This window comes from Monodelphis domestica, chromosome 5 (assembly GCF_027887165.1).
Source record: "Monodelphis domestica isolate mMonDom1 chromosome 5, mMonDom1.pri, whole genome shotgun sequence".
Classification (NCBI taxonomy): domain Eukaryota; kingdom Metazoa; phylum Chordata; class Mammalia; order Didelphimorphia; family Didelphidae; genus Monodelphis; species Monodelphis domestica.
In genome coordinates, this window is record NC_077231.1 from 306,999,263 (window position 1) to 307,022,061 (window position 22,799).

The 22,799-nt window shown below is 44.1% G+C and overlaps 1 protein-coding gene across 1 annotated transcript in view; it reads right to left on the minus strand.

The window, feature by feature from the left end:
* The window catches only part of ENTPD3 (ectonucleoside triphosphate diphosphohydrolase 3), a 40,297-nt gene that overhangs the window by 3,153 nt on the left and 14,345 nt on the right, over window positions 1–22,799 (minus strand). The window contains exons 4-10 of the mRNA XM_001370163.4: window positions 19,641–19,758; window positions 15,882–16,032; window positions 9,473–9,632; window positions 8,264–8,497; window positions 5,484–5,756; window positions 5,217–5,327; window positions 3,783–3,920 (exon numbers count right to left, since the gene is read on the minus strand). Coding sequence (XP_001370200.2) covers window positions 3,783–3,920; window positions 5,217–5,327; window positions 5,484–5,756; window positions 8,264–8,497; window positions 9,473–9,632; window positions 15,882–16,032; window positions 19,641–19,758 — 1,185 coding nt within the window. The remainder of the gene's footprint in view (window positions 1–3,782; window positions 3,921–5,216; window positions 5,328–5,483; window positions 5,757–8,263; window positions 8,498–9,472; window positions 9,633–15,881; window positions 16,033–19,640; window positions 19,759–22,799) is intronic.

Consider the following 22,799-nt stretch of genomic DNA (forward strand, 5'->3'; position numbering starts at 1 on the left):
ATTTCTCTTCCTCTCCCAATGTCTGGCTCAATTCAATAAATAGAACCTTTCTGAGATGGGCATTTCTCTTTCCTTGAAAGAGAAATAAGTGGCAAAAGGGAGAGAGAAATGAAGAGAAGGAGGGTCAGAGAAACATAGAATGTATGAAAAGAGAGAAAAAGAAAAGGAGAAGGAAGGAGAAAGAAAAAATAAAAAGAGGGATAGAGAAAGAAGACAGAGAAATGGAAAAAAAGAGAAGGAAAGAGATAAAAAGAAAAGAAAGAGAAAAAAGAAGGAAGGAATGAAGGGAAGGAGAGAGAGAATAAAGAAGGCAATTCACCAACTTTATATGCAATATAAAATGTATAATCCCCTACATAGTAGCCTCAGATGAAATTTGTTTGTACAATTCCCTAACAAAATTAATTCTATATTTCTTGCAGTGCACTCAATTGTCACAATTCTCCTTTGGAGAATGAGGATGTTTTTGTTGTCTTAAGCTCAATGTTGTTTGCAGGGGATAAGATGTGAATTATGCAGGTAATTAGATGACATGTTGGATAGAAGCTGGGCCTGGAGTCAGGAAGACTCATCTTCTTGAGTTCAAATCTGGCCTCAGACACTTACAAGCTGGGTTATCCTGGGCACGTTACCCCCATTTGCCTCAGTTTCCTCATCTGCCAAATAAGCTGGAGAAGTAACATGGCAAATCATTCTATTATCTTAGCCAAGGAAATCCAAAATGGGGCCATGAAGAGTCAGACATTAAACAAAACAACTGGACAACGTGCAGATAATTTTTTCTTGTTAAGTTGATTCCACATCTATTTCTATTAAGAATGAGATCATCAGTGGATGCCATCTAAAAGTCATAACTACATAAATTTAAATAGATTCTTTAGGAAAAGAAAGTAGCCCAAAGAACTGGTGTGATATGTTGATGTATGTCACAGACTCCCAAAATAGCACTGGAAGAGCAGTTCATTTGTTGGTTCAGTCAATTTTTCAGTCTGATTTGTCATGACTCCATTTAGGTTTTCTTGGCAAAGATACTGGACTGTATCCATTTTCATATGAAAAAAATCTAAACCCTTTTTGATTAGAGAAATGCAAATTAAAATGACTCTGAGGTACCACCTTTTACCCATCCAATTGGCCAATATACCAGTAAAATAAAATGATAAATGTTGGAGGGAATGTGGTAAAACTGGGACACTAATGCATTGCTGGTGAACTGATCCAACCATTCTGGAGGACAATTTGGAATTATGCCCAAATGGCTATAAAAGAATACTACCTTTAATGCAGCAATACCACCCTCTAGGGCTGTATCCCAAAGAGATTTTTAAAAAATGGGAAAGGATCTGTTTGTACAAAAATATTTATAGCTGCTCCTTTTGTGATGGCAAATAATTGGAAACTAAAAGGATGTCCCTCAACTGAGGAATGGCTGACCAAATTGTGGTAGATGATGGCAGTGGAATACTATTATGCTATAAGGAATGATGATTACAGAAAGAGCTAGAAAACCTACATGAACTGATGCAGAGTGAAATAAGCAGAACCAGGAAAACATTGTTCACAGTAACAGCAATATTGTGGAATGATCAAATGTGATAGACTTTGCTACTAACAGCAATGCAATGATCCAGGACAATTCTAAGGGACTTATGAAAAAGAATACTATCCACCTCCAGAGAAAGAACTGTGGGAGCAGAAATGCAGATGAAATAGCTGTACTCTTTGTGGTGGCCCAAAACTGGAAAACGAGGGGATGCCCATCAATTGGGGAATGGCTGAGCAAATTGTAGTATATGTTGGTGATGGAATACTATTGTGCTAAAAGGAATAATAAAGTGGAGGGATTCCATGGAGACTGGAACGACCTCCAGGAAGTGATGCAGAGCGAGAGGAGCAGAACCAGGAGAACATTGTGCACAGAGACTAATACACTGTGGTATAATCAAATGTAATGGACTTCTCCATTAGTGGCGGTGTAATGTCCCTGAACAATTTGCAGGGATCTAGGAGAAAAAAACACCATTCATAAGCAGAGGATAAACTGTGGGAGTGGAAACACCGAGAAAAAGCAACTGCCTGAATACAGCGGTTGAGGGGACATGACAGAGGAGAGACTCTAAATGAACACTCTAATGCAAATATTATCAACATAGCAATGGGTTCAAATCAAGAAAACATGTAATGCCCAGTGGATTTACGCGTCGGCTATGGGGGATGGGGGGGGAAAGAAAATGATCTTTGTCTTTAATGAATAATGCTTGGAAATGATCAAATAAAATATAAAAAAAAGAAATGCAGATGAAAACGTGTGCTTTATTACTTGTTTATTTGGGATTTTAATTTTATAAGAGTATTCACTTATAAAAATGAATATGATAATACATATATAACCCAGACTGAATTGCTTGTCAGCTCTGGGAGGAAGGTGGGAAGAAGAGAAGGAGACAACATGAATCATTTAACTTCAGAAAACTTATGTGGAAATTTATTAAAATTAAAAAAAAAGATACTGGACTGGTTTGCCATTTCCCTCTTATAAAAATAGACTTGAATCCAGGACTTCAATTCCCAGAAATCCTTACTCCAGTTCCCCAGAGTGCTTTGTAATCTTACTGGGTTCTCACTTGGGCAGAGAGCAAAATCATTATTTAGAGGGTCTCTGCCCGTGGCAGGTTCTCTTGGCCTTTCCTATTTCCGCTTGCAAGCAGACGTGCTCTTTTGATAATGTAGGTGAGGTTGTGTCTAGGCCTCTCTGGGCCTAGACACGTGTTTTCTTATTCTGTATTTTCTTTAATCCTCAACCTTTAATAAACCTCTAAAAAAATAATACTCCTTGCAGAGAGAAACTAATTTCTACCTGCCTCAGCTTCCCCAAAATTTTAATCTTTACACTTTCCAGCTCATTTGGCAGATGAGGAAACTGAGGCTCCTCTTATATTGCCAAATCATCTTTGTGCTTCTCATATTCCTAAGACATAAAACTGTTCCTGGTTTCAAAGGAAATGGGGAACTAACTGAAGGTATAAACAAGATGATACTTCAACCAGAATGAAAACCTCCTAGCCTGTAAGGTCCTTGAATGGCACATCCCAAAACATTAGCATCTCTTCCATATTGAAAATCTTCTAAAAGGAGACTTCTCAGCCTCTTTAGGTAATTACAGACTTCATGACTTTTCACTGTTCAGAGCTAACCTACATCCCTCATGCCATAATTTTAACCCTCAACCTGGCTTCAGTGAAGAAGGGAGAAAAGTTGACCACCATCTTCTTTAAAGGGAGGAGGGAAATGTAGAGGATGGTGAGTACACTGAGTTGAGAATCAGAGAACCTGGGCTCATATTCTAGCTTGACTACTTAGTAGCCATGTGACCTCAAAGTCAGTTCTCTCTGGCCTCAGTTTCCTCATCTGTAAAATGAAGGAGGCAGTGTATCTTCAAAGTCCCTTTCACATCTAAATCTAATACCTTCCTAGTCATAGCAATCATTATTAAATTACTCAAAGACTTAGTTCCTTAACTCCCTTTACCAATTTTGGGCAACAACCCTCTGTCCATTTAAAGGTATGATCAAGGAGATGCTTACCTTAAAATTCTTCAGCTCCCTCATTAGCCCACAGGAGCACCATGCCATAGTCTGATAAGGGTCTGATAAAAGCTGAATTTAATAAGAGTAAAATTCACCAACATCTCATTTTCTAACTTTCTTTCATGTTAATGCATTTACTTAAGGAGGGAGGAATAATGGGAGAGAAGAATCAGTACCCTTTTTTTCCCCACTTACTTCTTTTTTAAAATGTATTTTCGGCCAAGTCTCGCTTGTGAATTTATAGCCATGTATTAGCAGATGATAGATATAATGTGCGGAGAAACAGTAGGACCGGGCATACACCTCGTCAAACTTGGGCAGCATCAGAGGCAGCTAGAAAGTAGATTTTTAAAAACATACAAATATAGCAGAAGCATGTTAGACACACATTTATGGACTTGTGCCTTTCAGCACACATGAATGCCTAAGGGTGGAGATACTAAAAGGCACCTACATCTATTCCCAGGATAAAGATGAGAAAGCATTGAGATTTAATCTATAGAACAGGCAGTTTTCCAGAGAGGATATAAAAAAGTTAGTAATCACTTAAAAAAAACAAAACATGCTCAAACACACTAATGACCAAACTGAAACAACTTTTAAGATTTAATTAGTACTCATCAAAGATTTTCAAAGATAACGAAAAGCCAAGAAAGTCAATGCTAGAGGGAAAAAGAAATGAACGCATTCATTACAGGTAGCATTGCAACGCACAGTAACTTTCTGGAAAATAACATAGTAATGCACAGTAAAAGCTGTAAAAACAATTCTATCCTCTGAGCGTATATTTTTATTGTTGGGAAAATAGTTTGAAAGTATTATCAAAAATAACAAAAACTTGAAAGCTTAAAGATTTTCTCATTTCCTTCCAGGAGTTCTTCAAGCAAAGGACAGATGACTCTTTGGACAGGTAGACTGGGGGATGGATTCTTACTTAGATTAGACATGGGTTAGACAAGATGATCTCTAACATCTCTTTCAACTCTGAGATTCTGGGCTCTCTGGGTAAAAATGAGAGGCAACCTAAATATCTGACAATAGGAGAATCAATAAATGATGTTCCACTCACTTAACGTACGCAATTCAGATGGACATGCAAAGGAAAACAAAGACAAGTGGAAGAACATTCGTGAACTGCTACAAAACAAACAAAAAAGAGAGCAACATGGAAAGAACAATAGACCTTCTCTGTGACCATAGAAGAGAGAAAGTACATGAGAATGAATGGAAAGAGCCTGATGGAGACATAGAGGGCTGAATGAAAAGTTCTTGGGACATTTTATACATTGCAATTTATTTCTCTAAAGATAAATCCTTGGAAAGCACATTTAGCTGACCTTTCTGATTGTTGATATTTCGTGATTTAGACAATCACTAAAGAACTAATCACTGTGTCCATAGGTACAAAGGCAGAGCACTACTGCTCAGCCTGAGAGAGTCTGCCAGTATCCCCTATCTGCAGGTATTCTCCTAAGTGTTGGGGTACAAAGACAGACAAAAACCCAAACCAAACCGGTCCCTACTTTTAAGGAGCTCCCAGGGGAGGGCTAGGGGAAACAATGTGCAAACAATAATGGACCAACAAGATTCTCACAAGGCTTTGGATCCCTCAGAAGAAGCCCCACTGACCTGACTCCAGCTCTGTAGGCAGAAATCCCAGGTGCTTGAGTTAAAGACGTCTAAAGCAAAGCTCCCCGTGAGGTTCAAAGCATGGGCAATATAGTAGAATCCAGAAAAAGCCTGCAATTCGAATTGTACAAAAGCAATGTTCTTCTCAGGATGACTATGAAAGGGGGGTGAGGGAGGAGGTGAGATATTTGTGGGGGAAGAGAGGAAGGGTTGGGAAATTCATCCTGAAGAAAGAGAAATGAACCTTTTTGTGAGGTTCAAGCTTACCACAAATGTGCCTTTGACCATTGGCTGATAGACCCCGTCAAACGAACAGTCTTCCTGGTCGGGACAGGCTTGAAAGTTGAAGAGGGAATACACCTTTTCTCTGCACAAAGCTGGGTCGCCAGTTCCTTCCAAGGCAATTGGGTATCCTGAGTCATAGTTGGTTGGTCTTAACTCTTCCGTGCACAGACTTCCAAAGATGTGTTCCATTGTGAGGATGGTCACGTAATCCCGAGGGTAACAGGGATTGACCACCTTGCCTTTGTCTGTTGAGTTCTGAAGGTCGAAATAATAAGGCAGAAGAGACTTAATTCTCTGATTAAAAATTGTATTCTTACTTAAATATTTAGCCTGTGCAATTAGAATTTTGTACCCTTGAACTATGCTTCCCAGCATCCCACTTTTGTCCTCACGTAGTTACGTCTTTACGTTTTGGAGATGAAGTTTCTATAAGCTCGTCCTCTCTCTCCTCCCACTACCGAGGTCAAGAACCACTGCTCTTTGCTCAGGCTTTATTTTTCTTCTACTTCAGTTGATTATTAATACATCTTATAAAATAAAATACTTGGGAGTTATTGGATATTAATTTTAATCTTACAACCCCAAGGCAATTTCCCAGCTCATGTCAAATAATAATAATAATAGTTATAATAGTAACAATAACAATAACTAACACTTACATGGAGCTTTCAGGTTTGAAAAGCATCTTGGAGATATTATCTCATTTGTGCTTCACAACAACCCAGTGAGGTACGTACTATTATTATTCCCATTTTACTGACGAGGGAACTGAGGCTGAGAGAAGTGAAGGGATTTGCCCCGTCACATAACTAGTGATCATCTTGAGTCAAGATTTGAACACTGATTCCAAGCCCAGGGTGCCATCCACTGTGCTCCCCAGCTCTCTCTAGACACGAGTATTCACCAATATAATTTTATGACTTGATAAATTTACAGAAAAAGCACAGGAAGTAGAGGGCTGGTTTTAGAGTCAGAAAGACCCGAATTTATATCCTGACTTTGATACATGCTAGTTATATGGCGCGTCACATCACATAATGCCTGTTAGTTCCCCAGAAAACTTCATAAGACTAAAAGTTATGAGTGGGTCATCTCTACCAGTGAAGGGCCTTCAGTTCCTGCACTAATAAACCACAGGAATGAACCCCAAAATAAATATTAGTTAAATGCTATGATGCACAATGTAGCCTATTAGGGTCTAGTTATCACTCCAAATAATTCTTATGGTACAATGGTGTCCCACCAAGAGAATTTTAATGCAGTCTAGTTGAGAAATGGGCAGCAGGTAACAAAGTAGAGTGCTGGGCCATGGCATCAGGAACACTCATCTTCATGAGTTCAAATCTGGCCTCAGACACTTACTAGCTGGGTGACCCTGGGCAAGTCACTTAACCCTGTTTGCTTCAGTTTCCTCATCTGTAAAATAAATTGGAGAAAGAAATGGCAAACTCTCAAGTTCTGTCAAGTTCGAATTATTTGTGAGTCATCAAACCAGGATGAGAAAAATGACTTTGGGATTACAGGAGGATCCAACTGCCAGACTGGCAGATCAGCTACGCAGACATCTTCTTGCTGGGTGGTGACAAAGTTTATTGATTTGGGGTGCACAATTTTTTGGGAAAATATCAGAGGCTGAGGGATTAGATAAGGGTGGTTAGTAAGTGATTTACAAGATGGAAACAATGGATGTAGATTGCCTTAGTGGCTCTAAAAAGTGTTTTCTATAGAATAAGAATCACAGATAGCTGAACTCATCTGCATATCAATGTATGACTCAATACTGAATGTTCTTCTCACAGAACTCCTGCATCAGTGGTTTTCTTGGCAAGACTAGTATTTGTGGAGGAGGAAAAGCAGATTATGTGCTTGGCAATCTCTAAACTCTGATTTCCCAGAGACCTTGCAAACAGGGGTGCATTGGGCATTCCACAGCCTTGCTGGAATGGAAGCCCCTAATCTTCTTATGCTGTTCCCACAGCAAACCGGGCCAGTAACTTTGCCAAGCAAACCCTAAATGGGTTCATGGAGTGTTGGACACAACTAAAACGACTCGGCAACAACAGAGAAGTTGAAAAGTGAAGGAATTAATTGGTTTTTTCCAACACTGTGATGCAAAATTTCAACATTTCCCAGTGAATTAAATCAAATGGAACATATGTTCCTTGAGGAGTTGTACCATTTCCCCCCCTGTATCTTCAGTGCCTAGTCAGAGTCTTGTATGCAGTAGGTGCTTAATGAATATTTGTGAATAACTGTTGATAACATGCAGTATTTGTTATAGTAGGTACCTATATAATGCCTAAGCACTGGGTGAAAAGGAACTGGGATGATGGTAACAATTCTACGGCATAGGGGGAAACTGAGACTTCTGTGGATGTACTGGGAAGTTTGGTGAGGAATCAGGTTGAGGAAAAAAGGGATGAATTCCGTTTGGGCCATCTTAGGATCAATACTGTATATTAGCTGCAAGGCAGAAGAGTGGTAAGGGCTAGGCAATGGGGTGAAGTGAATTACCCAGGGTCACACAGCTAGGAAGTGTCTGAGGTCAGATTTGAACTGGGTTTTCCCCATCTTCAAGCCTGGCTCCCTAACCATTGATCAGTCTTTAAATCCAAGATATGCAGCACAAACAGTGGAGTTTGTGTTTATGGTTTTATAGATCGAGGCATCATTTTGGACCCATAACAAATATCTGAGGACAAATGGATCAAGTCATGTCTCCCCACATGGCCCCAGCTGGCCCCAACTGCACCTACACTTACCTGGAAGAGTCTTGCAAGAAAGCGCTTCTCAGCTTCATCTCGGCCGTAGCACTGGAAGCTGTGTGTGTAGAGGGTGTAGGGATAACCGTAGAGGGACACCTGAACCATGCTGTTGGCACTGTGCCCAGCCTCCTCTTGGGGGGCGAATGATATCTGGGTAGAGGCCCCACCAAGGTCCAGTGCCCCTGTAGTCTCCACCCCATGAGGATGGGTCCAAGTGTTCCACATGTTCTTCTACATCACAAGAAAAGAAAAGGAAGCCTCAGATGTCTGGGTTTCTCTGGGTTCCCATACTCATCACTCTGTGCCCTGGGGAAGCATCCTGATGCCAGGCTCTACATCAGGGAAATTCTTTTGGAGATGATTTTTCTTGGTACAAACCAGGCATGTAGCCATTAGAGGCCCAAGAGAATAAGGTGTTGGGGGAGCCCAGCTTTAGAAGGCTCCAACCAAATGAAGTAGATCTTCAGACCCTAGATTTAGGGTCCAAGAGGACCTTAGAGGTGGCCAAGATTTAGAGGTGTCAGAGACCTCTGAGGCTATCTAGTGCACCCATTTTATGGGGGAGGTCACAGAGGTCCAGGGAGGAGCAATATCTTGTCCAAGAGCACAAAGATAGTATCAAAGGCAAGATTTAAACCTGGGTCTTTCCTTCAGAGCCAGAGATCTTTCCATCACACATTGTTGCCTCTTAGAAATATTCTGATGGATGCCCCTTATAAATTCAAAATGCATGTGTCCATGAAAAGCCATACACAGAGCTTGGTCTTGGTTCTCTTTAGGCAAGGGTTGGGGGAACCAAGTGTTGCTTGCTCACATCTCTTAAGGCTGGCCTTCATTTCCTATAAACTGGCAAAGAAGTGTCTTCCCATCACACTCCAGCCCCATTTTGGTCCTGTGTCAGTACTAGACCAAACTATCTCTCCAGTTCTATGCAGGTGATATTACTTTTCATTGCAATCCAGCAAGCATTTATGAATCATCTGCATGCAAAGAACCACGCCAGACAAGGGGGAGAGATACAAAGACCAAGAGAAAAACGGAGCCCGTCCTGGGGTCCTCAGGGGCATTTTCCAGGCGCCATATGCAATGGGAATGGTACACAATGACTCTGCCGGGTCAGCATGCATGGGGTCTTGGCTCAAGCTCACAACCTCACAGGGACAGGGAATAGCAAGATGAAAAAACCATGCAGTTGTTTGCACACACCTCCAAGAAATTGCCCATTAAATAGTTGGCTGTAATCCATCCATACACCCCTTCCTCTTGCCCAGAAATGATTTGAGCGCCCCTAAAGTCAAAGGGCTGAGACTCGAAGTAGGTCCGAATGCTTGCAAGGACTCCTCGAGCTGCCGATTCATTTCGCAACCTACGCAATGCACAGAACACAAATTGTTGAGCTGACCGGGGACAGGCCCCTCTTCACCCCAGAGGGTGCTAGGGTGGCCTGGTACTGCACCCACCTTTGGGGAGGGACCCTGCCAGGAGCAGCTGTGCGCAGGGGCCGCTGATACAGAGCACCTAGGGCAGCCCCAGCAGCGCCAGGTGCGGAGAGGCATCCACCTGTGCATTGGGAGAAAAGGGAGCCTCCGAGGGAAAAAGGGAATTTTCGCTCCAGATGGGGGAGCCTCTGCAGTGGGAATTCCCTCTCCCAACGCCCATCGGGAGCTGAGAGTCTGGAGCGACTTGCCCAGATCACCCAGCAAGAAGCGTCAGAGGCCGGTGAGAGCCCCCGAGGTGTTAGCCTCCGCCGGGCCTCCCGATGCCCGGCTGGTCAGTCACCCGAGGGGGAGGGCTCAGAAGGGCCAAAGTGTATGTGTCATTGCAAGGCTGGACAGTGACGGGAAGAGGGGTGTGTGCGGAGACCTGTGGAGAGACACGAGACTGTATTTAGAGGCGTGTGTGTACGTGGGTAGAGATGTGGAGGGGGGATGGACGGGGGATGGGTGGAGGGAGCTGTGTGTCTGTGTAAACACATGCATGCATGTATGGTATGTACAGACACGTGTTTGTGCGTGTCTGTATTTATAGGTGTGTATATAGAGAGATATACATGCATGGATGGAGACATGTATGCGTACATAGATGTTCTTCTGGAAATAGGTGTGTCAATATAGATGTGTACCTGCATCTAAAGACATGCATGTATATACATGTTACATGTCAGTATATTTCTAACTACGTGTGCATGTATATATAGACAGATATATAGTCACAGATATGTACATATAGATAGATACATATGTATAAGTATGTAGAGATAGAGATATTTGTGTAAGGCAACTCCTAGAGGGCTCAGTGGAGAGAGTGCTGGGTCTGGATTAGGGAAGGCCTGGGTTCAAATCTGACCTCAGACATTTACTAGCTGTGTAACCCTGGACAAGTCGCTTCAACCTGTGTGCCTCAGTTTCCTCATCTGTAAAATGAGCTGAAGAAGAAAATGATAAACTATTCCAGTATCTTTGCCAAGAAAACTCTGTAGATAGCATTGGTGTGCTGTGGTCCATGGAGGCATGAAGGATGAGACACAACTGGATGACTCAACAACACCAAATGTAAAGTGAGACATATGGAGATAAAGATAGAAGAATGAGGAGGTAGGTCTAGGTATGTGTAGATGGATGTAGAGACACGTGGATCTGCATAATTAGATATGTCTAGAGGCAAGTGTATGCACAGAGAGAGAGAGAGATTCGGATATGGATATGTAGACATGTGCGTAAGTCTATTCATAGATATTTATATACTATATACTGTGTGTATTAGAAAATTTTGTGCCCTTGGAATTCATCTCCCAGCATCCCTTTCCCTTTGTCTTCACGTTTCCATTTGCTACGTGTGTCTATAGTTCAGTAACTCCACCCTAGCTCTCTCTGCACATGCAACTGTGGCTGAGTTAGCCTCCTTTTTACTCTAGCTTTTTATTTTAGTTATTATTAATAAATCTTAAAAATATAATATTTGGAGTATATTAATTTTAAGTTTACGCTTGTGTAAACCCATGTGTATATATATATATATGCATTCCCTATCTCTCTCTACCTACTTACCTCTATATACCTAACTACCTATCCATCCATCCATCCATCCATCTATCTATCTATCTATCTATCTATCTATCTATCTATCTATCTATCTGTCTGTCTGTCTGTCTGTCTGTCTGTCTGTCTGTCTGTCTGTCTATCTATCTGTCTGTCTGTCTGTCTGTCTGTCTGTCTGCCTGCCTGTCTATCTCTCTGTCTATCTATCTATCTATCTATCTATCTATCTATCTCTGTCTGTCTGTCTGTCTATCTGTGTCTGTCTATCCATCCATCCATCTATCCATTCATCCATCCATCCACCTACTTATCTATCTGTCTGTCTTTCTGTCTGTCTGTGTCTGTCTATCCATCCATCTATCTATCCATCCATCCATCCATCCATCCTTCCATCCATCCATCCACCTACTTATCTATCAATCTATCTATTCATCCATCCATCTCTCCCTCTCTCTGTCCCTCTCTCTGTCTCTCTGTCTCTCTCTCAATCAATCAATAGGTCCATCAATCTCTTGATCTATCTGTAATCTCATTTGATTCTCACAACAACCCTCTGAGGTAAGTAATAGCTAAGAGTCTGAAGCAACATTTGAACTTGGGTTTTCCAGTCCCCCCAGGACTCTCCACCAGGTAGCCTTGCAGCCTGTAAAAGAACTAGGGAGAGAGGGCCTCCAAGGCACCGCCACAACCTCAAAGCCATTCCATTCATGGATAAAAGTCAGAGGGACTCTTTTCTCCGCTGTTCTCTAGGGTGGAGCAGGTCCTCTCTGTTGACAAGGAAGTTCTTTGAGCATCCGGGTCTCCAACAGAACAAGGAGGGACCTTGTCCAAGCCCCTACCTTTACAGAGGCCCAGAGAGGGGTGTCCATAGGGGTTTTAGAAGCCTGTATCTAGGGAGGGATCTTAGAGGTGCTCTAGTCCCACCTGTTCATTTTACAGATGAGGAAACTGAGGCCCATAGAGTTAAAGTGACCCACCAGGACTTGACCCCAGATCCTCTGATTCAAAGGCACTCATTCCTCTTTCCGTGAGGCCACTCTCTCTGAAGCTGTGCCAGGGGATGGACCTGGTTAAATCCTATTGTTTCTACCTCTAATGTGGCCCTTTCTCTTCTCTGGTGTAGGTCCTCCTCAGCTCTTGCCTGGACTCTTGCACTAGCTGCCGGGGGTCATCTTCTACTCAGCTGCTCCAATGGTTTTCCTAAGGCACATTTGTGGTCATGCTTCTCCTCCCGTTATTCCAGCAGCTCCCTATTGCCTCCAGGATCAGAAACGCTCCTCCAAGGCCTTCATAACTCCTCCTCCTCCTCCTCCTCCCTTTCTAGGCTCCTGATGCTTGTCCCTCGCACACATACTCCTGAATCCAGGGACACCGGCCTCCTGGCCGTTACATGAAAGAGACCCTCCATCTCTGGCTGTCCCCAAGCCAGGAACACTGTCCCTCCTCTGCTCCAAGCTGACCTCCTTGCCTTCCTTTAAGAACCAGCCAGAATCTTCTGCAAGATCCCTTTCCCAGGCACCCTCACTCTTAGCTCTCCCTCTGAGGCCATCCCTGGTTCATGCTGTCTGTATCTCGTTTGTCCATCCCTGTTAACTGCCATCTCTCCCATTCGCCTGGGAGCTCTTCCCGGGCAGGGGCTGTTCTGGGCTTCCTCTGCATCCTCAGGGTCTAGCACACAGTAGGCACTTCAGAAAGGCTAAATGAGTGATCAATTGGTCCATTTGGACAGAAACAAGGCCTGGAGCCCTCCACAGGATCAGACTTACTTGGGAAGGTAGGTAGACCTTGCTTAGATCTTGTTTCTTACTCTGGGTAGTTGAGTGACTGAGTGAGGAGGAAGAAAAGGAGGAGGAGGAGGAGGAGGAGGAGGAGGAGGAGGAGGAGGAGGAGGAGGAGGAAGGGCCCATCCTTGACTCTCCATTGAGAATGACCTGCTAGCACCAATTTTAAAAACACCCCAATTCGCTGCCTTCCCAGTGCCCATCCTCATCAAACATCTTCTCAGCCCTTCATTTTGCCAGGCCCCTTCATTAAAGAGTTTTTAGTCATCCCTCTTCCTCTTAGAAATGAAGAAAATTCTGAAGCCCCGAAGGAAAAGCACTCATTATGAAATCCTTTCTATCTCATTTTCTCAAGCGATTCTCTTGTCTTTTTCTCTCTGACTAGGAAGCCCTCCTACGTGGTTAGGACTAACGTTCATGTTTCTCTCTGAAGGAGGAAGGGGAAAAGTCAAAAGGATATCTTGGAAGCAGTCAGAGGACCAGGCTAAGGGGTGGGTCGGTGACTTCATTCATACACTGAGTTCTGCGATGGGGAAACTTTTTATGTCCTGGGCAAGTTGGTAACTCTTAGGCTTAGTCCATTGGCATCAAAGTCCAGTAGAAACTTGGGCCTTATATTGACTTAGAAAACCACAAACAAACATTATCTAAGTCATGCTGTATTTTCACTTATTTTGTTTTTTATAAAAATTTTCAATTGGTTTGGTCCTTGAGTTTGGCCTCTGAGCAGAGCAGAGATAGAATAAATGACTGGCCTAGGGTCATACATCCAGTGTGTGTCAGAGGTGGGACAAGAACCCATTGGGTCTTCTTCGCTCTAAGGTCAGTTCTGTATTCACAATACTACATAGTCTCTTTGGAGCCATCATCCTGGAAGGAATCATGGGGGGAAAAGATTTCCACCTCATTTGTGTTACAGACAAATCTAATCTGACATGGAACCATGTCTTGGGTTCCTCAGAGAAGGAACTGAATCTTTAGATGTTCCTCTTCCTCAAGTTGCTTCCTGGAGGCACCCACAGAGAATCAAAGGCAGGAGAACTAGAGGAAGAGGTGCCTGACGTAGCTGGGTGAGTGACTCTCTCGCTGGAGAGCCCAAGTTTTCAGGGAAGTCTAGAACACAAAAGGACATCAGAAAACGCCCTTCTTTATGATAAGGTCACGGGCCCATGGGAGAGAGCTGAGAGGTTTATAAATGCATAGACTTGGAGTGAGAAGAGACTTCGGGGGCCATCCAGTCCAATTCCCCCATTTTGCAGGTGGGAAATCTTTGGCCCAGACAGGTTCATGATTTGTCCAAGGGACAGAGCCTCATGACAGAGTTTGGATATGAACCAAGGTCACGAGATTCTAGGTTCTAGGTTCTTCCCACCTTCCCATGCCACGGAAGGCAGGAGCAGCTCCTGTTCCTAAAACCGAGGGGCAACTTGGCTTTGTAGGGCATTAAATGGTGTTCCCCAGCCAACCTTAAATTTCAAGGAATTATACAGTAGAGAAATACTGCAAGGGGCGTTCAAAGACAGTGGGATTTGGCCAGGAGTCATGCGTCCAAATATAGCTGACCCAGAAGAAATGAGGCCTCTGTTTGAATTCAACCACTTGGAATTTTCAATCTGTCCATCTGGTCCATGATAACCTCCAATGGACTTGGTGGGTTTGTTTGGTTTTTTGTTTGCTTTGGATTGGACCTATGATTTCATTCAGCTCAGAACTACCAAAGAGGAAGCCAGACCAACACCAGCTTTGGGGTTGAGAGTCTTAGAGTTGCCCAGAACCCCAAACAACAACAACAACAACAACAACAACAATGATAATAGCCAACAGTTAAATAGTAGCTACTATGTGCCAAGCACTTGAGATAATACTTCACTTAGGAATGAGGTGACTTGACCAAGGCCACACAGCCAGTCTGGGGCAGAGTGATTGCGCTGGATGGTCTCTTGGGTCCTCTCCAGCTCTCAATCTATTTGCCTATGACTTAATCCCATATCTTCCTCACTCTGAGACAATATCTCTACCCACTCCAACACGTTGGTCCCTCTATAGACTGATTTGGATGGAATATGGTTTAAACCAAAAAATTTCATGGCATGACTTCCAGGTCAGTTTGAGACTCGGTTTACTTTCTTGAGAAAATGGCAGGCCATAAAAAAGTTCGCCTGGAAATAAATCCTGTACTTTCATTACTCTTGCTAGGTGAGAAGTAGTTCTAGAAACATGTAATTGAAATGAGTGAGGCCTTATTGGACGAGGAGCAACTAATTACAGAGAAAGCAAAATTGAAGACTGTCCTCTCAAACCTACATTTTTCTCTGGAACCACAGGGAGCTGCCGTAAGCAGGAGTCATCCTTGTTGTCTTTTTTATTTTCTTCAGTGCAACAGCAATTCTCTTGCCATGAAACCATCAAAGAAAGGCAGTCCTTTGGGGATCTTGGGTTCACAGAGTCGCCGTTGGAAGAGCTCACTCTGAATAGATTTCCTTCTCTGCTATCACTGAGAAGAGGTCATCCAGCCTCTGGTGAGGAGGAGAAGTGGCTGCCTCTTGAGGGGAGCAGCCTACCTTGGGGTGGTACTCACGGTCACAACACGCTTCGTCCCATGCCCCCTCATAACTGCCACTCACTCACTGGTCCTCCCTCTCCCATGTAGGCTAAACAAAAAGACACCCAAAGTCTCAATTCTATAAAATCCAGTTTTCTTTTGGATGATGGCCTGCCTTTTTCTGACTGGTCTCTAGTCAAGCGCTCGAGTATTTCTGTCAATCTGACTTGGCACTCATATTTCCAAGACCTCACCTGAGCAGCCGCATGCCTGCTGTGGCTCCCAGATGAGCAGGAGTGCTTTTGTGGAGGTCGGCTGGAATCTTCTCCTTAACTCTCTGCATGCAGTCCTCAAAAGCTCTGGGAACGGCTTGGGGGTTATCACCATAGCTGGAGATGCCAGAACCTAGAAAGAAAGAAAGACAAGCATAGCACAGTGCTTAGCACCTAGTAAGTGGTTAATAAATGCTCTTCATTCATTCATCTCCTCTTAGCTTTATCACGGAGCGACAATAGATGGTCTCATTTTTTATATTTCTTTACTTATTTAATAAGCCCTTACCTTCTGTCTTAGAATTGATACTGAGTATTGATTCCAAGGTAGAAGAGCCCTGGGACACATACCTAGGAAGTGTCTAAGGCTGAATTTGAACCCAGGACCTCCCTTCTCCAGGGCTGGCTCTCTATCCACTGATCCCCTAGAGGTCACTTTGCATGGAAGTTGTAGACCTAATTTCTAGGAAGATATTGGACTACTTGGGGGAATCAGGACTGAGGGGTAACACATGGAAAAGCCACCACTTGGCACTCTCTCTGCCTCTTGAGGATAGAAGCAACAGTTGGCACCATTTACCACCCCCTCCACTCTCGTACTCCTCCCTCAGCCACTTTCTTCTGAAGACTTCCATGCCCATAATTACCCACTTCACCTAGGTGTGCCCATTGTGATGCTCAGACATGCAACACCCTCACCCTGCTTGGGAGAAGCAATTATGGGTTTGCATGACTTCCCAGCCAAGGAAAGAGTCCCCACTGCCTTTCTTCTTCTCTTGGACCTCTCTGGATCTCAAGTTAACTGCTCTGCAGGGGCCAAGGATGGCAGGTACTTGGATTCCACCCATCAGTCTCAGGTATGCCCCACTACCTGAGGAGTTCTGGCCTGAGGGGCTCAATAAAAGACCCAGGCGGAAGTTTCTTTCCAAAGACATCTCAGCAGCATGGCAGGATTACCCTGAAGATTTGCAGCTGTATGTCCTACCTTAGATATATTGTATTCCCAATAAAATGTAAGCTCCCTGAAGGCAGAGATTGTTTAATTTTGGTCTCAGCACCATAGACTCTTAACAAGCGATTTTGGATTCATTTCTTTAGTAGAGAAATGACTTCTTTTCATCACTCCTGCCTCTCCAGCTTCCCTTTTGTTCAAGGCTAGTTGCCCATGCTGTGTGTTGAAGTCGAGAAAAGAATGAGCCAGCTGGATCCCTTTCCAGTCTAGCATTTTCTCCTGAGCAGGACTCGCCTTCCTTTATTTGTCACTGTGTGCTCTGATCTTTTCTCTTCTAGCTTCCTGGGCACAGGGAGGCTATCAGACAAACCCCAGCTATCACAGAGAGCCCAAGCCAGTGGATGGACTGCCTAGCCTGGACCTGATGCCCAATGCTTCCTTGTTCTGAACCTGCCACTTATGTGAAGGGGGGTGTTGACTTTACACCCCGCAAGAAGCTAAGAAATCTTGGTTTCTGAGGTTGTGCCTCCAAGGAGGTACTTCAGATGTGACACTTAGCTATTTAAGTCTCATCTTACAGTAATGTTAGGGCTTCTGGTCAACTGGTATCTGCTTGGAGACATGGGGCTGCCCAGATTAAAGAAGAACAATCCATTTATAGAAAGTGCTGTTGGGTGGCATCGCTTTCCCCGCCTCAAAGCATAGACACCCACCCAAAGGAGGCTGAATTCTGTCCTCCTCATTCTCCACAATTCTTCTCCAGGAACTGTCATTGGTTGAGAATGTCCCCAGTGCGTGTTGGTAGAGGGAAACTGGCCAAACAGTATTCTTGAGATATAGTACTTTTCACTTCCTTCTCTTTTTGAGAAAACTATTATGTTCTTGCTTTGACCAAATCAACTAGGAACAAGGATGAAATCAGTGTTGGAATACCGCTGCTATTGCTCCAGAACCAAAACAAATAAGACCCCAAGATTCACTAAAGAGTAGAGGTACCACAGTGTATAGTGTAGAGCACTGCACTTGGAATGACAAGGACTTGAGTTTGGATATGGTATAAGGTACTGGTCTAAAACCACATTTCCGTCAAATTATTTTTTCAGTCTTCCCAGCAGTTCTTGTCAAGTAGGGGAGTCTCCCCTCAAGTCCTTTATGTCCTGAGGTTTCCTGGATACTAGGTTATTGAGTTCAATTGTATTAAAAAAAAAACAAAAAACTTTTCCTTATGTAGTTCCTCTCATTATTTCTTGAGGATTTTAGACCTCTTTGTTCCTACCAATAGATTTTTATTTTTTTAGCTGAAGAAAGTATTTGAATTCAAATGCTATCTTAGCTGCTCTCTCCACGAATCTGGGGAAATCATTTAAATTATCTCAGCTTCAGCTCCCTCAACTCTGAAATAGGTACATAATTCTTTAAAAAAAAAAAACTCTAACTTTCTGGCTTATGTATAATTGAAAATCTTTACCCTAAAAAAGAACTACATTTCCCTGGAGCTCACCACCTTCCTGTCATTATGTACTTCCTGTAGACAGGGGATCTTAGGCAGGGACATAGAGGGTCCTGACTCTTTACTTCCTGTCCTGAGCTTGGTGGTGGTAAGGTGTTTGAACTGGCTGATCAGCCATGGGCACGTGGTCTTTATTTTGTATCTTCTTTATGCCTTGATTTCTAATTATCATTAATAAATATCTTAAAATACATTATTTTATTACACATTAATTTTAATTTTTACACTTAGAATCAATACTGTGTATTTGCTGAGTCAGATGAGCACGAAGAGCTAGACAATGGGGGTTTGAGTCCACCTTTTCCATTCTCATTGTTTATGGAATGTCATACGTCGAAACTCCCACATAGCCTCAGAACTTCTACTCTACAAGTCCCTGGGCAAGATTTGAACCCAGATTTGAACCTAGGACCTCCAACCTGCAAGCCTAGCTCCCAATCCACCAGCTGCTGGTTGCAGCATTTATCCAACAGGATTATCGTGCGGATCCAACGGCATAACATATGTTAAGAAGGTCCACCTTTACTATTAGTACCTATCTACGAGGCTCGATGGTGCAGATGGGTGCCTGTCTGCCCCACGTTCACAGAAGCTCCCTGAACCTTCTCATTGCCTTGGACTCACTTCTGGCAACCAAAGGGAAGCCAGCGAGGAGGGAATCCAGGTCTTCCTCCCACAGGCGCCCTCCTTTGGAGCTCTGCTTTGCCACATGTGCCCACGCATGTAGAATGTTCCCACGCAAAAAGCTCCCGTCTCACTGCAGAGCCCAGAGGGAGAGCCTCCGACAGCCGGCCCCAAGAAGTTCAAAGAGCTTTTGCTTCACCCATTGGCAGCCTCAGAGAGCCACTTACTCTCACTGAGGGAAGCCCAAGAAAGGAGGGGACCAGCCAAGCGCCTTACCCTGAGGCAGACGCCGGGTACAGACCCTCCAGAGCGTCAGGATCGGGGCGCCTGCGGACTCCCAGAGCTGGAAGGGATTCGGTGCCCCACTTGGAGTCAGGGAGGGCTGGGCTCAGATCCCACTTCAGGCATTCACTGGCTGTGTGACCCTGGGCCAACAACTTCACCTCTCTGGGTCCAGCCCTTCATTACAGACAGGGGTAACGTGATTGGCTCAAGGATGCTCACCGAGTCTCCTAACACCAGATCTCGGCCCTCCCTGGACCACCGCCTGGCCTCTCACCTGTCCTTCCAGGATGGGTGTCGGGGGACAGACCCAAGCCTCTTCCCTCCCTCCACCTTCCTATTGCGGCCTCCCGGGGCTGGAGAAGGGTCTTACCTTTCACGCTGCACCTGTAGGTCTGGTTGACGACTCCCGTGTTGTTCTCTTTCTCCGCTGGCCACTGGTACACATAGACGGTGGTCCTCGAGGAGCCAGCGTCCAGCACTATCCCATACTAAACAAAGGCACGACAAGGAAGATCAGGACTGCTTGGGCCCCAGAGAGACTCCGCCGCCCCACGGCTTCTCAGTTCCATCACTCAGTTTGGTTTAACCAGTACCTATGTGCTTAGTCTGTCCAACTCTTCATGACTCCATTTGGTGTTTCCTTGGCAAAGAGTGGTTGGCCTTTTCCTTCTCTGGCTCATTTGACAGAGGAACAAACAGAAGCCAACAGGAGAACTGACTTGCCCAGGATCACATGGCTAGATTGCCATTTCCTTCTCTGGCTCATTTGACAGAGGAACAAACGGAAGCCAATGGGGGAAACGACTTGCCCAGGGTCACATGGCTAGATTGTAATTTTCTTCTCCGGCTCATTTGACAGATGAGAAAACTGAGGCAAACAAAGTAAAGTGACTCACCCAGGGACCACAGCTAGTAAGTATCTGAGGCTGGATTTGAACTCAGGAAGATGAGTCTTCCTGGCTCCAAGTCTGGCAGTCTATGCACTACAGCACCACCTAACTGCCAAGTTTAACACATAGTTTCTCATTTAAACCTCACAACAGTCCTATTGGGAGGCACAAGTCTCATTAACCCATTTTACAGATGAGGAACTGAAGCCCAGAATTTAGAAATGGAAGGAAAATTAAAAATTCAACACTTACACAGTTTTCGTGGGTAGAAACAACTGATGCTAGAACCCAGCTAGTAAGACTACTTAGTTAAAATGAGAAGCGAGCAGTAGCAGCCCTTCTTCTACACCTGATCCCATTCTGTTCCCTTAAATCGTAAGGAGCCCAAGGCTCCCCTGGGACCCCCATCCTCTCCCCACCTTCCCACATGGATTCAATTAGTCCTACAGCTTGCTTGGTGGTCCTTCCCCAGCTCAGAAGGGCCCTTTTAGTCGATGCTGACACAATCACGTCCATTAGGGAGCAAAGAGGGGCACTAAGAGCAATATATAACGAATTAATTTTGTGCCAGAGGCAACGAGCACTGCATTGGGACCCCAACCCGATGGCTTCCCGTGCTTGACACTGGAGACCCGTAGTTATTGGCTGAGGCAAATGGCTTCTTGCTGTCTCTGGAGAAGTCTGCGCTAAGAAGAAAAAAGAAGAAGAAGGGAGCTCCCCAGGGAGAGAGGAATCTCCTGCCCTCAGCCTTCCATGTTTATCAACCTTCCCTCAAAATCATTAAGAAAGGCACATTATAAGGCTCAATCCACACTATTCTCTTCTTCTCGATCACTCAAGTCTAGACCAGAGATGCCACCCACAAGTCACGTCTGCAGTGGAGCTGAACCAGACGAGAGGACCAAGGGGGCTCAGGGCACAGAGAAAGCCAGACCCGGAGATGGGGGGTCCTGGGTTCAAATTTGGCCTCAGACACTTCATAGCTGTGTGACCCTGGGCAAGTCCCTTATCCCTCATCGCTTAGCCCTTGCTACTCTTCTATTCTGGAAGCAATAGAGAGTATTCATTCAAAATTAAAAGGTAGGAGTTTTTAAGACTATAATTGGGATGTAGTTAACAGATGACTTTAATTTGAGGTTCTCTAAGTCAATAGGCAGGGCAGAGATCCTTAGGCACTGCGTAGTGGCCCTGTTTCCATTTCAGTTGGATGCCGCTCTCTAAACAGTGAAGAAAGCAATAAATCAGGCGCTGATGTGTTGCATTTTGCTGATTTCTGAGCTGTACATACTCCCACTGAAAATTTAACAATGGGCTCTTCCTGCTGAGCTGTTTCCCCCCTCCACACACAGAGACATTTTTTCCCCAAGGTTGTCCCTCCTGACATTTCTGCTCACTCTTCACACGGGTTGCCCCGGCTCTCTTTCAGAGATACAACAATTAAAATTGTCCCCAAACAGAATGAGCCCTTCCGTGGAGGCTCTGAAGCCCAGGCTGGATGGCTGCTTGTTGGGCATTGTGTGGGTAAAGTGTACATAGAGACGCCAGCCTAAACTTCCTCGACTCTGAAGGACAACAACCATCCATGCTAGAGCGCAGATTTCTTTCATGTATGACTTGAGCTGAACGGGAAGAGGAGAAGGGAAAGGGAGAGGAATAAGCATCTAGTAGGTGGCTTCTAGGTTCCAGGATCTTCCAGGATCCCTGGGAGGGAGATGCTATTATTATCTTGATTTACAGATGAGGAAACGAGCAGATGACTTCCCTAGAGCCACACAGCCAATATGTGTCTGTGGCTGGATTTGAACTTGGCTCTTCCTGCCTGCAGACCTAGCTGTCTATACACTGTGCCATCTAGCTTCCAATTCTCAACTTTGGTGATTCTAGAATCCGTGGATCTTTTCAAGGATCAGCTCCAATGCCACCTCCTAGAGGATGCTTTTGCTGGTCTTCACTCCCACTAGTTTGCTTTGTAATTCTTCCTCTGAGTTTTAATCCTGCTCCTGCTTGCAAGCTGTGTAACCTGAGGTATGTCGCCTACATTTCTGGCCTTCATCTCAAACTGAGAAAATCTCCAAAGTCTCTTTTCTGCTCTAAGTCTGTGACCATGAGTGGGTTACTTCACCCCTCTGAAGAGAGTGCTTAGCACAGCGCCTGGCACATAGTAGGTGTTGAATAAATGTTTTTGATTTGTTGATTGAACTTTAGTTTCTTCAGGGGCAAAATTAAGATAATAATGCCTGAGGTATTACTCTTTTGGGTGGGTGGCTCAAAGGAAGGAGAGAACTATATAGATGTCAGACACTGTTCAAAGGAAGCACAGAAGAGTGGATAGATCATTGGACTTAGAGTCAGGAAAATCTGGGATCAAATCCCACCTTAGACCCTTACTCATTGAATGACCTTGGAAAAGTCACTGGACAGAATTTCCTCCTCTATAAAATGAGACATTTAATGACCTCCAAGTTCTCTTCAATTTGTTAATCTATGATCCTTTTTCTAGGATTCTATTAGTTAAATTTTAATTAATTTAATAATAAAAATTTAATTAAAACAACTAATTTTAATTAATTAAGAACATTCTTAGGTTTGATTATGAGAACATACCAATCCGATAACTGAGGAAAAACAATCACAGTATT